This window comes from Chaetura pelagica, unplaced genomic scaffold, assembly GCF_000747805.2.
Source record: "Chaetura pelagica isolate M959 unplaced genomic scaffold, ChaPel_1.0 scaffold139, whole genome shotgun sequence".
Classification (NCBI taxonomy): Eukaryota; Metazoa; Chordata; class Aves; order Apodiformes; family Apodidae; genus Chaetura; species Chaetura pelagica.
Window position 1 is genome coordinate 7,692,867 of NW_009970717.1, and position 11,827 is coordinate 7,704,693.

At 46.7% G+C, this 11,827-nt stretch overlaps 1 protein-coding gene across 1 annotated transcript in view; it reads left to right on the top strand.

Moving 5' to 3' along the window:
* CRISPLD2 (cysteine-rich secretory protein LCCL domain containing 2) overlaps positions 1–11,827 on the top strand; it is a 24,017-nt gene continuing 12,190 nt past the window's right edge. The window contains exons 1-5 of the mRNA XM_010006256.1: positions 1–243; positions 5,730–5,848; positions 7,964–8,096; positions 8,208–8,323; positions 10,239–10,377. Of these exons, the coding sequence (XP_010004558.1) occupies positions 1–243; positions 5,730–5,848; positions 7,964–8,096; positions 8,208–8,323; positions 10,239–10,377 (750 nt within the window). The remainder of the gene's footprint in view (positions 244–5,729; positions 5,849–7,963; positions 8,097–8,207; positions 8,324–10,238; positions 10,378–11,827) is intronic.

Here is an 11,827-nt window from a genome sequence, read left to right on the forward strand (position 1 = left end):
ATGAATCCTGCCCTGCCTTGGATCCTTCCTCTTGGATGTGCACTGCTCCTGTCAAAGGCAGCTGAAGGCTTTATCTTGCCCAACTCGAGTCACCTGGAGAACATTTTGAGCAAGTATCAGGATGGGGAAGCTCACTCCAGATCCAGGAGAGCCATTTTATTCTCAGACAGACAGGAAATATTGATGCTCCACAATAAATTGAGAGGTCAAGTGTACCCGGAGGCTTCTAATATGGAATATATGGTGAGTCTAGTTCCTGACACCTAACTTTATTATTACTATTATTTTTTAAATTTATTTAATTTTCCTTATGGTGCAAGAGGTGTAGCAAATTTCCTCTAAGTAAGTTTTCCTCAAGAGGTTTCCTGGAGCGTTTTCATTCCAGAGTGGATGATGCTTTAGATCATTGGACTGTTTTGCTTGGAAAGGGCCACTGATGGGTCATCGGGTCCATCCACTGCATAGTCTCAGGACTGGTTCCATTATTCATAAACCAGTGTTTGGCCCAGCCCTGGATGCATCTCCAGTGATGGCAATTCCATAGCCTGCCTCAGCAGGTTCTTCCATTACCTTAATGTCATAAAAGCATCAAATTTTCCCTAGTGTTTAACCCACATTCTCCTTCTGAAAGCTTTAAGATGGTTGTGACTGGATGGCACAGTATGCTCTGAGAAACCTCTGGTGGTCTTTGGTTTGCCCACCTCTGAGAGGTAACATCTGCCCTTTTGTCATGCACTGCTCACCAGAGGTTGTCAGGGTGAGCCAAACGTCCACGGTGCTGCTGGGAACCTGCTCAGCACCTTAGAGAAAGGAAGCCTGAGGAACGTGGCTCCATTTGCAACACAGTTCAGTCCCTGGAATTAGCTGCAAAAACTCTGGGAGTTCATGGGTAGATGGGTCAGTGTCACCAGCTTTTTGTAGTTCAAGAAACCAAAATAAAAGTTTGGTCAAAGTATTCTCCCACTTCAGAGGGTGAACTTAAAAGTAGGAATATGAAATATGCTTTTACCATCAACAATTCAGATGAATAGTTTTTCTTCACCTGATGCCAGAGGCCCTACTTTGAGCTATTTTTGACATGTCATCAAAATACTGCAGGGCCAGAAAACGATGTAGGCAAATAATGGTTTTTTTTGGTGCCTTTTCCCAATGTGCAAATATAGTTATGACCAAAGCCAGCCTGACTGCAACTGTGTGCTCCTGCTGACAGATGAAATGATTAATGACCTGTTAAGACCGTGTTAAAAAGGGTAAAAGAAACAGTACACTGGATGTAATATAAAATTGTTTGCCAGCTGTGCTTAAATGAGTGCTGCAAGTGGAAAATCTTGCCTTCTTTGACTGGAGAAGGGGGAGCTCAGGACAGTGAGGAAGGACAACTGCCCATCAGTTGGTCCTCGTTGGATTCCCAGCCCTGGTGTCTCTCCCCGCTTTTGTCAGGACTCTTTCGAAGAACTGGTGCTTTGTGTCTCCACGGGCTCTCCCGTTATCCTGCAGGCAAGGTACTGCCAGAGAAGAGGTGACTTGATCCATTTCCAGCAAGTAAACACAAAGCATGAGAAAGCCAAACGTGTTTGGGTTGGCTTGGAGGATCTGAGAGGGTTGCCACTGCGGACAGGCCACTGGCCGGCTGCTGTTGACACTTGCAGCGTGGTTGCATTTCTCTGTTTGCCTTTGCTCAGTGTGCTTTTCTAGTGGTTTTGATGGGTGATTGAGGGCAAATGAAAGGGCCTTGTGTGCTGTGAAGAAAGAAGCTGAGTAAAAGATGGTGCTGCTTGGAAAGGCTATAATCAGTCTTTCATGTACTCGTGTTTACCCAATATTGCTTGGAAATGCTGTGTGTATTCTAAGAGTGAATTTCACTTCAATCCTTTGTTCTGCAGAGGACATTTCTCATTTGGACTTATTTAAGAGGCTGGTCTGTGTTTAGTACCATAGATAAAGTTTTTTCCTCTGGTGCCAGTGCTGAGTGCCACAGGTGACGTGTGGTGCTGAGCTGAGGACAAGTGGGTAGAACTTGTCCTTGTCCATCCATCTCCAAACTCTGCCTTGAGAAAATCCTTTCTCTCAGCTCCGTATCTGATGTATTTAACCATCTAAAGTGGCAAGGGGAGCTAATGTATTGCAGGAAAGGGATGTACTTATCTACTCCAGGATGAACTTTAGTCTGTAGAGGCTGTTAGTAAGGAAACAGTAACTCAGTGAGTCCCATGACTTATCTGGGGATCAAAGGAATTGTGTACACATGGGATAAAGTAAAATGGAAGGAAGAAGTGAACAGAAATGGTTTTGCTGCTGGGTTTGGATAATGAATTGAGAGGTAGCACAGGTATTCAGTGTTAATAGAAAATGGGTGAGCAGTGCACATGTCCTGATGAAGTTGGTGAAATGCAGAATTACCTTAACCCTACAACAGCTTTATAATCAACACTTCCACTCTGTGTTTGCACTTCATAGCAGCAGTCACGGCAGTGGAGGGATGCCAAGAGCAAAACAAACTCCTTGTTAATGAACCCAGAGTAAAAAGGACATAATATTTCTGAAGACATCTTGACCTTTTAAGATGGCTTAGTCAGATGGCTTTCAGCAGTGATGAGAGGCAGAAGTTTTTGCTCTTCTGGAGGCCCCAAAGACAGCTGGATAAAATGAAGTTGCTGTCAGTACAGATTGCTGGAAGGAAAACAGTTTGTTTTCATCTATAAGGTATCCATTCTTCCTTTAAACTGAAGGGTGGTGTCTTTCCTTGTCAGGATGGGATAATATTTCTGTTTGGGTTAGCAAGGCATGTCCAAACTTCTGCCAGTACCTGTCAGTCCTGCAGTCTCATGCCACTTTTAAAAGCAAATTGCCAATATTGCAAAAAGTCTAAGCTGGGAAGACAAGTGAATGAGCAAGCACATTGCTGCAATTCAGGTGTCTAGGGTCAGCTTTACAGACTAGTTAAGATGGGTAAGTAGACTCCTTTTGGGGTACATTCTTTTCAAATCTGAACCTACTAACTGTACCGTAGTATGTGTAAGCCCTGCATGTTTTTTTATATCTACAGTCTGTACTGTTCTTTGAAAGGCCATAACAGATTTGCAGGAGCAAAAAGAGAGTGCATGTGCTACATCACTTGGAATCTCACAGACCTGAGGGCTTCTCAGCTGCTGCTTGAGAAGGAAGCTGAGCACAGACCTGCTCTGCCCCTCTGGCTTCAGTCGTCTTCTAGATACTGCTTTGAATATTGGCATAAAAGGATACTGCAAGAGTAGCTGGGAGATTCTGAAAACTAACTTTTTTTTCATAAGTCTGTTGCTCTGAACTAAGTCCAGCCCCCTGACCACATTCACATCGGAGAAGCAAGAGGCAAATAACTGCTTCTAACTGAAGTGGGATGCCTTTGTAACCTGACGCCTGCAGAAACAAGCTTCTCTACTCACCAAGCACAAAGCCATGAAAAGATGTAGCTCATTCCCACTTGCCTGTTGAGTGTCTTTTGTCTGAGTTCATTTGTTTTATCCATAGGCATCAAAGGAAGATGTAACACGTATGTTCACATCAATTTCCATTTAATGGTCTCTTGCTCACAACGTCTCTGCATTAAATTAGGAGATTTGGAGCATCTCCACCTTTGAGGCTGCAGGGAATAATGCTTTGCTAGAAAGTACAAGCAGGACTTAAACTTGGGAGAGTTGTTCTGTGGCTTGTGTGTTGGATGGGAAGGCAGATTGTGGCTGGTCATCGCCCGCTGCAAAAAGTAGGAGACCACAAAACGTTGTGTGTCTAGGCACAATGGCAACAGTCTGCTTGAACAGAGGCTTGGAAACGTGCTTGTGGTGGGTCAGATCCTCTGCAGTTCTAAGGAGCTGGAGTGCTGAGATGGAAAATGGTTTGTTTCCTTCTTTCAGGGCTGTGTCTGCCTGGGATTTTGCAGACTGACAGGAGTTTTCTTGGCCACTGGTCAGTCCAAAGCCAAGCTGATGAGCTCAGGGCAGCTCTGGGATGTTGTTGGAATTTGGGTTGCTGAGCATGCTTAATGATAAGCTGTTCTCAGAGGCTTGGGCTGTGAGCTCAGTTAGATGAGCTCATGTTTGCCTTAGGAAGATAGTGTAGACACACCACGTTCCAGGAGACTCGACTTTTTCCTTTCATCTTAGCCAGGGACATGTGGTCCCTCCACCTCCCAGTTATAACTGCCCAAGACTGTGTTCAGATACTTACTCAGAATGAGCACTTAATGTTTTTTAAGTGTGGTTGAGAGCCTCAATGCTCTCTGGTCCTTCAAATGGGCTCTGATGGGTCCTTTGGTATGTTTGAGATCAGGAGCTGCTTTTCTTACGGAGAAGAGAGACGTTGGAAAGACCAGTTGGTTGTGGTGATGAATGTCCACAGAGGACATAATGTCACTCTGGCACATGAACAGGCTGGAGACACTTTACAAGACCTCTCTTCTCTTTGCTTTTATTTGTAGGAATGTGCTGTATTATTTTAATCCCAACGAATTATCCTCTAAGGACTGTTCTGAATGGACCAGCTGTCAGTAATTACACAATGAATTCAGGGCACTGTCTGCTGGGTCCAGCAAGTCTGGCCTTTAAAACAACTACACTCCTGGGCAGTGGAACCAGTGCAGCCTGCTTTTCTATTTGCCTTTGTCTTGTGTTTGAGCTCTCGTTTGGCTTAGAGCTGGGTGACATTCATTGAGGGCTGATCTCACACCAACATCCTTCCCTCAGTGGGAACATAAATGGGATTTGCTGTTTATAGAACCGTAGAATCACAGAATGGTTTTGGTTGGAAAAGACCTTTCAGATCAAGTCCAACCATTACTCCAACCCCGCCAAGGCCACCACTAAACCATGTCGCTCAACACCACATCTACATGACTTTGGAATCCCTCCTGGGATGGTGACTCCACCACTACCCTGGGCTACCTGTTCCAGGGCCTGGCAATCCTTTCAGTAAATAAATTGTTCCTAATATCCAAACTAAACCTCCCCTGGGTCATCTTGAGGCCAGAACCTAAACCTTCTCAAACTTTTATCCTGATGCCTGTTTCAGTGAGAGTGATATTAGTTTAACAGCTCTGGGACTTTGCTGCCTCTGTAAAATTTGGCTGCATCCCTTGGTGGACTCAGCAGATATTCTGGAAGGAGAATGGGACATGGGAACAGGAGGCTCAGATTCACACCCTTTGGTCAAGAGGTTGGCCCAAAAATCTCCACCTGTGTCTGTAGTGAAGGGCAGGAGCACATCTACTGTTGGAGTTCCCCTGGGTGGGAAAGCCAAGAAATGTCCTGGTAGTAAGGACAATGGATGGAAAACCATGCAGCAGCTACATCAGAGCACTGAGTGTGTGTTAGAAGTCTTGCTGATCTCAGAAATGTGTGTCATGAAATGAATGTCTTATAGTGTTTTAGGAGGATGGTCTCGATGGGTTCTCAAGGTCTTACCAGTTCTATTTTCTGCTGATCTGTGCATCTCCTAAGCAGCAGGACATCAAGCAGGAAGAATCACAGACCTTCTAGGACCCTGCATTTCCATGGCAGGGGGACATCTTGAGAAACTTGCTTGTAGGTCAGGGCACATCAGTAAGATGTGCTGGCTTCACAAGGGCAGGCCAGACACCAGGGGTGAGCTTTCATTGTCTCTCTCTTTCTCCTCTAGTTGCTATTGGTCGACTCTCTTCATCTAGTAAGCCTGACATGACACGTTGACCTGTTCTTTTCTCTCCCTACCCCCTGCAGACCTGGGATGAAGAGCTGGAAAGATCAGCCCAGGATTGGGCTCAGCAGTGCATCTGGGACCACGGGCCCAGTGCCCTCATCAGGTCGATTGGACAGAACTTGGCAGTTCACTGGGGCAGGTAAGAGTTGGGGTGCTACCAGCTCATTGCCCAGAGCAATTTATGGATCCTCTTCAAGAGCTGGCTGGAAAGGTTTTCCTTGTTGATGCTGGCACTGGGGAGACAGGAGAAAAGGGGAGGTTCAAACTGGTTTTGCTGCAGTGAAGGGGTGATGTGGTAACACCTGCAGCCACCTTCAGCTGCCTGCTCCCAGCAAACCAACCCTGATGTGGGTTATTCCACTCCGTGGACTCCCTGGTGATGCAGGTGTAAGGTGCCTGAGATCACTCACTCTCACTTCTTCAGAACTGCTACAGAAGCCACAACCTTGCTCCTAACTCTGCTGTTTTGGGGGGTTCTGGCACCATGCTGAGAGCCAGTTGAAAGTTGATGTTTCTCAGGAACAATGTTTGGACTTGCTGCAAGTTCAGGGCTCATTGCTGTAAACTTTTTAGTTCTCTCTTGCTGTATTTCACATAAATATTTATCCATCTCCTAATTTCTCTTCACTGAAACCAGTTTGCAGATTTTTGGTTTTATTTTTTTCAACTTCCTGGGGAAAGTTTTAACCTAGAGCTGTCAATCTAACTAGGAAAGCTGATTTTAAGGCTTCTAAATGAATTTGCCTCTCCATCTTATGGTGAAATTTGTCTATTTTCAAGCCCCTGTTTTTAAGCCTGTCATAGGTGAAGGTGAAACACATTTTGCATGTGCTCAGGAGCTCTGATGGGTGGAAGTGCAGTTCTGCATGTCGTAAATCAGGTAGATGGAAATGTGCTGGTGTCAAATTGGCCTGATATAAAATCGGGGCCTGCTTTTGTTGGCAGAATTAAATAATGTTTGGAAAGTAGAGTGGTTAATCCATTGGAGACAAAAGAGCTGGCTGTTCTTGGCTCCCCTGCAAGTGTTCAAGATGGCCATGGGTTACTGGTGGGGGTAGATCCAACCTCCCTCCCTTTGCAGTCACTGAGAGGAAAAAGAATTCCCTTATCTCAGTTTTTTCAGGAACGAGCCATAACTTGATTGTCTCCATTTCCTCTCCTGTAAAAGAAGGATTCGGAAAGTATTCACTTAATGACATCATGAGATGAATGTTTTTAAAATACTTCTAATGAATGATTTTTAATGAAGAGCTGGCTGAAAGAGCAAGCTCCAGTTGGTAATGATATCATTTGCATTTCTGGCCTCTTACTCCATGTGAGTGGCTGAAAGCAAGAAAAAATAGTGGGTTTGAAGCTCTGCCTTGCTTTGATACAGAGTTTGCAGGTTGCTCTGGCTGCTCAGTGTGTATGGAGCATGTGAAAATGTATATGAATGTCTATAGGAGGTTTTAACCCTGTTTGTGTCTCCCCCAAAGGCACAAGTAGCCTCAGTGCTGCAAAAAACTGTGATTTCTGGTGCAGGGTTTGCACAAAGTACACGTGGGAGCTGGGCCTGCTGCAGGGAGCTAAATCCCAGACCAAATGAGCTCCCTGTGGCTTGGGAAAAAATAACAATTAAAAAAAAAAAGCTCAATGTTGACTGATGACATGTGCTGGGGAGGTGGCTGGAATAAAAGGTGGGACACGTGTAGGGCACCAGCTGCTCTGCTCTAACTCTTGGTGTGGTGTGAGTGTGAAGAAGCCCACTCACTTTCTAAGGTCTCACAGAATTAACTGCTCATGTACTTCCAGATTTAGCAAATTGCCTGGTGGTAAAATAGGTACACGATGGCTTTTGATTTAAGGTGTTTGGTAAACCTTCACTTCTGTTTGCTTTCAAAATACAACTTTCTGCCAAACTAGAAGGGGTTTTTTTTTGTAATTGTATGGAAAAGTCAGGAGGACATTTCAGGTCAGTGGCACTTGAAGTGCATGTCAAACCTATAAATAATACAGGAAGTCAGACCAGGCTGTGAATCTTAGGGAAAAGAAATAATCTTTAATATTTTAAAATTAGGTTTTTTTTTTTTTTCCCAGTCCATTAGCCCACGATACTGGGTTCTTTAAGCAACACCTTCCCAAGGAAGGAAGTGATGAAACTTTTATATAAAAATCAGAAAAAAATGCATTATAAAATTCTGAGCTTACAGTGTGGCAGGAGGTTATGGGATCTCCTACCAGAACTCTGTGGTTCAAACTGGTTTTGCTCTGCCAGGTATCGCTCTCCAGCTTTTCACGTCCAGGCTTGGTATGATGAAGTCAAGGATTACTCCTACCCTTACCCTCACGAGTGCAACCCCTGGTGCCCGGAGAAATGCACCGGCTCCATGTGCACACATTACACCCAGGTGAGAGAAACCAGGGGCTCCTGTACATCCACCCTCCGTGACCCCCAGCTGTCCCTGGGACCTGTGCCCACAGCAGGGCAGTTTCCTTACCTTCCACAACTGCCCTTGCAGATCGTCTGGGCCACGACGAACAAGATCGGCTGCGCTGTCAACGTCTGCAAGCAGATGAACGTCTGGGGAGAAATCTGGGAGAATGCTGTCTACCTGGTCTGCAACTACTCGCCCAAGTAAGGCCAGATAAGCTGGGCCAGCTCCAGCTTCCCAAAAACTGGCAGGTTGCTTAGCTAGCCCAGGATCTGGGGGAAAGATTTCAGGCAGTCTAGACTGGTGGCTGTGGCTTTACGTTCTCTTTTTAGCCGGCACCACAGGGGCTGGTTCAAGACTTTGTGCCTGGAAAACTGAATGAGGGGCCCCAGAGCTTTGATGTTCCTGCTGCAGGGAGGAGGAGCAAGAGATGGCCAGGATGGAGCTAGCAGGGTCTGCCAAGCCAGGCTTGCTGTCTCTCTGCTGCAGGGAGGGGGTGGTGGTACCCAGCCAGGTGGGCTGTGACGACTGACACATTTTCCCCTCCCTCCCCCTGCACACTCTGCTGGGTTAACCCCACCAGTGCTCCATGCAGAGCCAGCCCTGCAGTGGTGCTGCTGGGAGCACAGGGAGCTGGGCCTGCTGCAGGGAGCTAAATCCCAGACCAAATGAGCTCCTCGTGGCTTGGGAAAAAATAAAAATTAAAAAAAAAGTGAACTAGCTCAATCTGGACTGATGCAGTTAACTCAGTGGTTTGATTACATTTCAAAAGGAAAATCACTTGTCTACTAAGTCCAGGAGAAGTTTCCTTCCTGGCAATGGGAGTTAATATTTTCTGCTTTAGTGGCTAATAGGAGAAACATTCCCACTCCAAGCCCTTGGTGCTTTAAATCTTAGCAACCAAATGAAATAGGGGGATCACTGTACAGAAATGAAGTGGCTTGGAGAGCATCTGACTTCTGGAGATCTTAGGGCAGAATAACACAGAGAAAAAATATGTGTGGGTATAAGGCTGGCAGCTCTTTATAAATATGTATTGTACCACAATCCAGGCAGAGCTCTGCAGGTGAGTTATCTGAGCCCCTCTCCCCACATCAGCTGCTGAGCCTGTTGTAGTTTGGTGGGATTTAATAACCTGCTCCTCATTTGGGGTCACCCTGTCTCCCATGGAGCTCCCGCAGCAGGCTGGGCTGGTTGCACGTCATCCATTCAGGGCTGCTGGATGGAAAAATGCTCTGGTTTCTGCAGTTGCTGCTTAATCTCTTCTCTCTGGCACTGATGCATGTTGTCCTCATCTAGCCTTACAGGTGGAGACAGCTGAAAGAGCAATAATCAAAGGGTTTGTAGCTATGGGCTGAACTTTGGCTCCTTCAACCTTCTCAGCCCCTAAAGTCTGCAGTACAGGGGGCCAAAAAGGGCTTTTGTTTCTGGGTACTTTCTTGAGGAAAATGCAGTGATCCATTGATTTATTTCTGTCTATAAGATAGCAGTATTTATTTAAGTAAAACCCTAAAAATGTCATCTTGGAAGTGAAATGAAGAGGAACATTCTTCTTACAAGGCTTTCCTGGGTTGGTTATTTAGTTTTTGTTTAGTTGCTCTGGGCTAGGGCAGTGTTTCTGTGGCCTCAGAGGCAAAACTGGGGACTTGAGGATGGCCAGGTTGGGTGAGAAGAGAGTATGAAGTGCTGATTTGCTTCCCAGATGAGCTGGCACAGGGGATGTGTGTATTCCGGGTGTTTTTCTGCTTGGAAATGGTTTTGGATGGAAAATGGAACAGCTTTTAAATGGTAAAGATCTGTGCTCCAGCCCTGCCCCATGTGTTGCAGAAGACGATGGGGCACTTGTGGCTCTGCTGAGCTAGAGAGATGCAGACAAGTGTTGGGCAAATGGGGGGCAGGAGACAGGCAGTCCTGAGCCCATGGAGCTGCCGCAGGAGGACAACAGGCAGCAAGGAGTGGGAAGAGCAGGGACAGGCCATCTCTGCACGATTCCCATCGTATCCAAGGATGAGCACAGCACAAACACCCCCCTTCCCCGCTCCCTTAGCACCAGGCATTCTCAGGCCCTTGGGTGGGTAGTTGGGTGGCTGGTGTCTGACCTGTACATCTTGCTCCCAGGGGCAACTGGATTGGAGAAGCTCCCTACAAGACGGGTCGTCCCTGCTCCGAGTGCCCACCCAGCTACGGAGGAGGCTGCCAGAACAAGCTCTGCTACAAAGGTACGTGGAGATGGGGGGGCCTTGGGGCATCCTCTTGGGTAGGGGGAAAAGCTGGAGTAAACTCATGCCTGGATACCTTTAATTAGAAGCAGGGGCAGCTTTACGCACCTTCATGTTTTGACATCAAGGCACGTGGCAAATCGGTGCCACCACCAAATCAGTGAACTGCTTCACATCTGGAGCTTGGATTCGGTGCCTGTTCCCCTGTGGAAATGAGAATGGGTGCTCAGAGTCTGGGGGGGAAGCTGCTCTGAGCTTCATGGGTTTGGCACGGGAGCTCCAGTGGGATTTTGAATTCTGAGGGCAGGAGTGATCCCATCCTTGTGGGGTTGGTTTGGGAAGGGAATGTTCTTCCACACTTCCTAGAGGCGATGTGGGTGGGCAGAGCTTGGCTGCCTGCCCCACTCCTTTGGGGGCTGGGGATGGAGCATTTCCCTCTCTCCCCACCTTGGTTTTCAGGGCTGCAAAATGAATACAGTGATTTGTGTCTCTTGGAGGAGAAGAGGGGATTGTGGATGAATTTTCCTCCCATGTGGAATCTCTAGAAAATATTATTCACACTGAAGCCTCCAGTGAAGCAGCATTATCCTCCAGCACTTGGGGGATTTTCTGGAGTCAGGCATTGAGGGCATTTTTCTTCTCCAGTGTGTTTTGCTGAACACAGAACTGGCTCTTAGAAGCAGGCAAGTTCCCCAGAGACCTTATTTTGCTGCAACGTTGCATTTGTCATTTTTAACCTGGGGTTATAGATCTAGAGGAGGTCACTGGGGTGCAGGTGGGCTGGTGTCCCTGTGGCAGAAAGCCCTGTTGGAGCCACCATCCATAATCCCTTGGTTTTCACCATTCCTCTCCTCATTGCTGAGGACCAGAGCAGTGCAGGGTTTTGGGTAAGACCTGCCAAGCAAAATGGATTTTGCTGGCATGGTTTCCCAAATCCCTTTGCCCAGCTGCAGGCAGCTTGTTCTCCATCAAAGGGTACAGAGAAGGGGTGAACCTGCCCCAGGTGCTGAAGCCAAGACCATGCTGTAGCAGGACCTGTGCTTTACCAGAGGACTGGCTGAAGTCGTGCTGATGGACTGGCTTGAAGAAGCAACCCTGGGTGGCATGAGAGAAGATTTCAGCCACCTTCCCAACTACTAGGGCCCTCTTCTTGCACATGCCCTTCAGCAAATGTATGTTGGCCTCCAGAGTGAAAGAGCTGTGTGGGGAACAGAAGAAGTAATAGCAGCACTATTATCATTATTATTATTTTACTAATTATTTGGGATCATTGAAACCTTCATGACAAGATGCTCTACGTGCTACTTCGTGCAGAGAAGCAGGAGAGGAGCAGGTTTCCCTCCTGGTGCTGCACTGCCTGGCAATAGCCCTGTGCTGCCTTCAGTGGGCATTTCTGAGGTTCCCACTATTTCAAAGCAGATCCTTGTCACACCTCATTACCTCCCTCAAAATATGAACATGCTGTAATTATTTACAACCCCTTTCCCT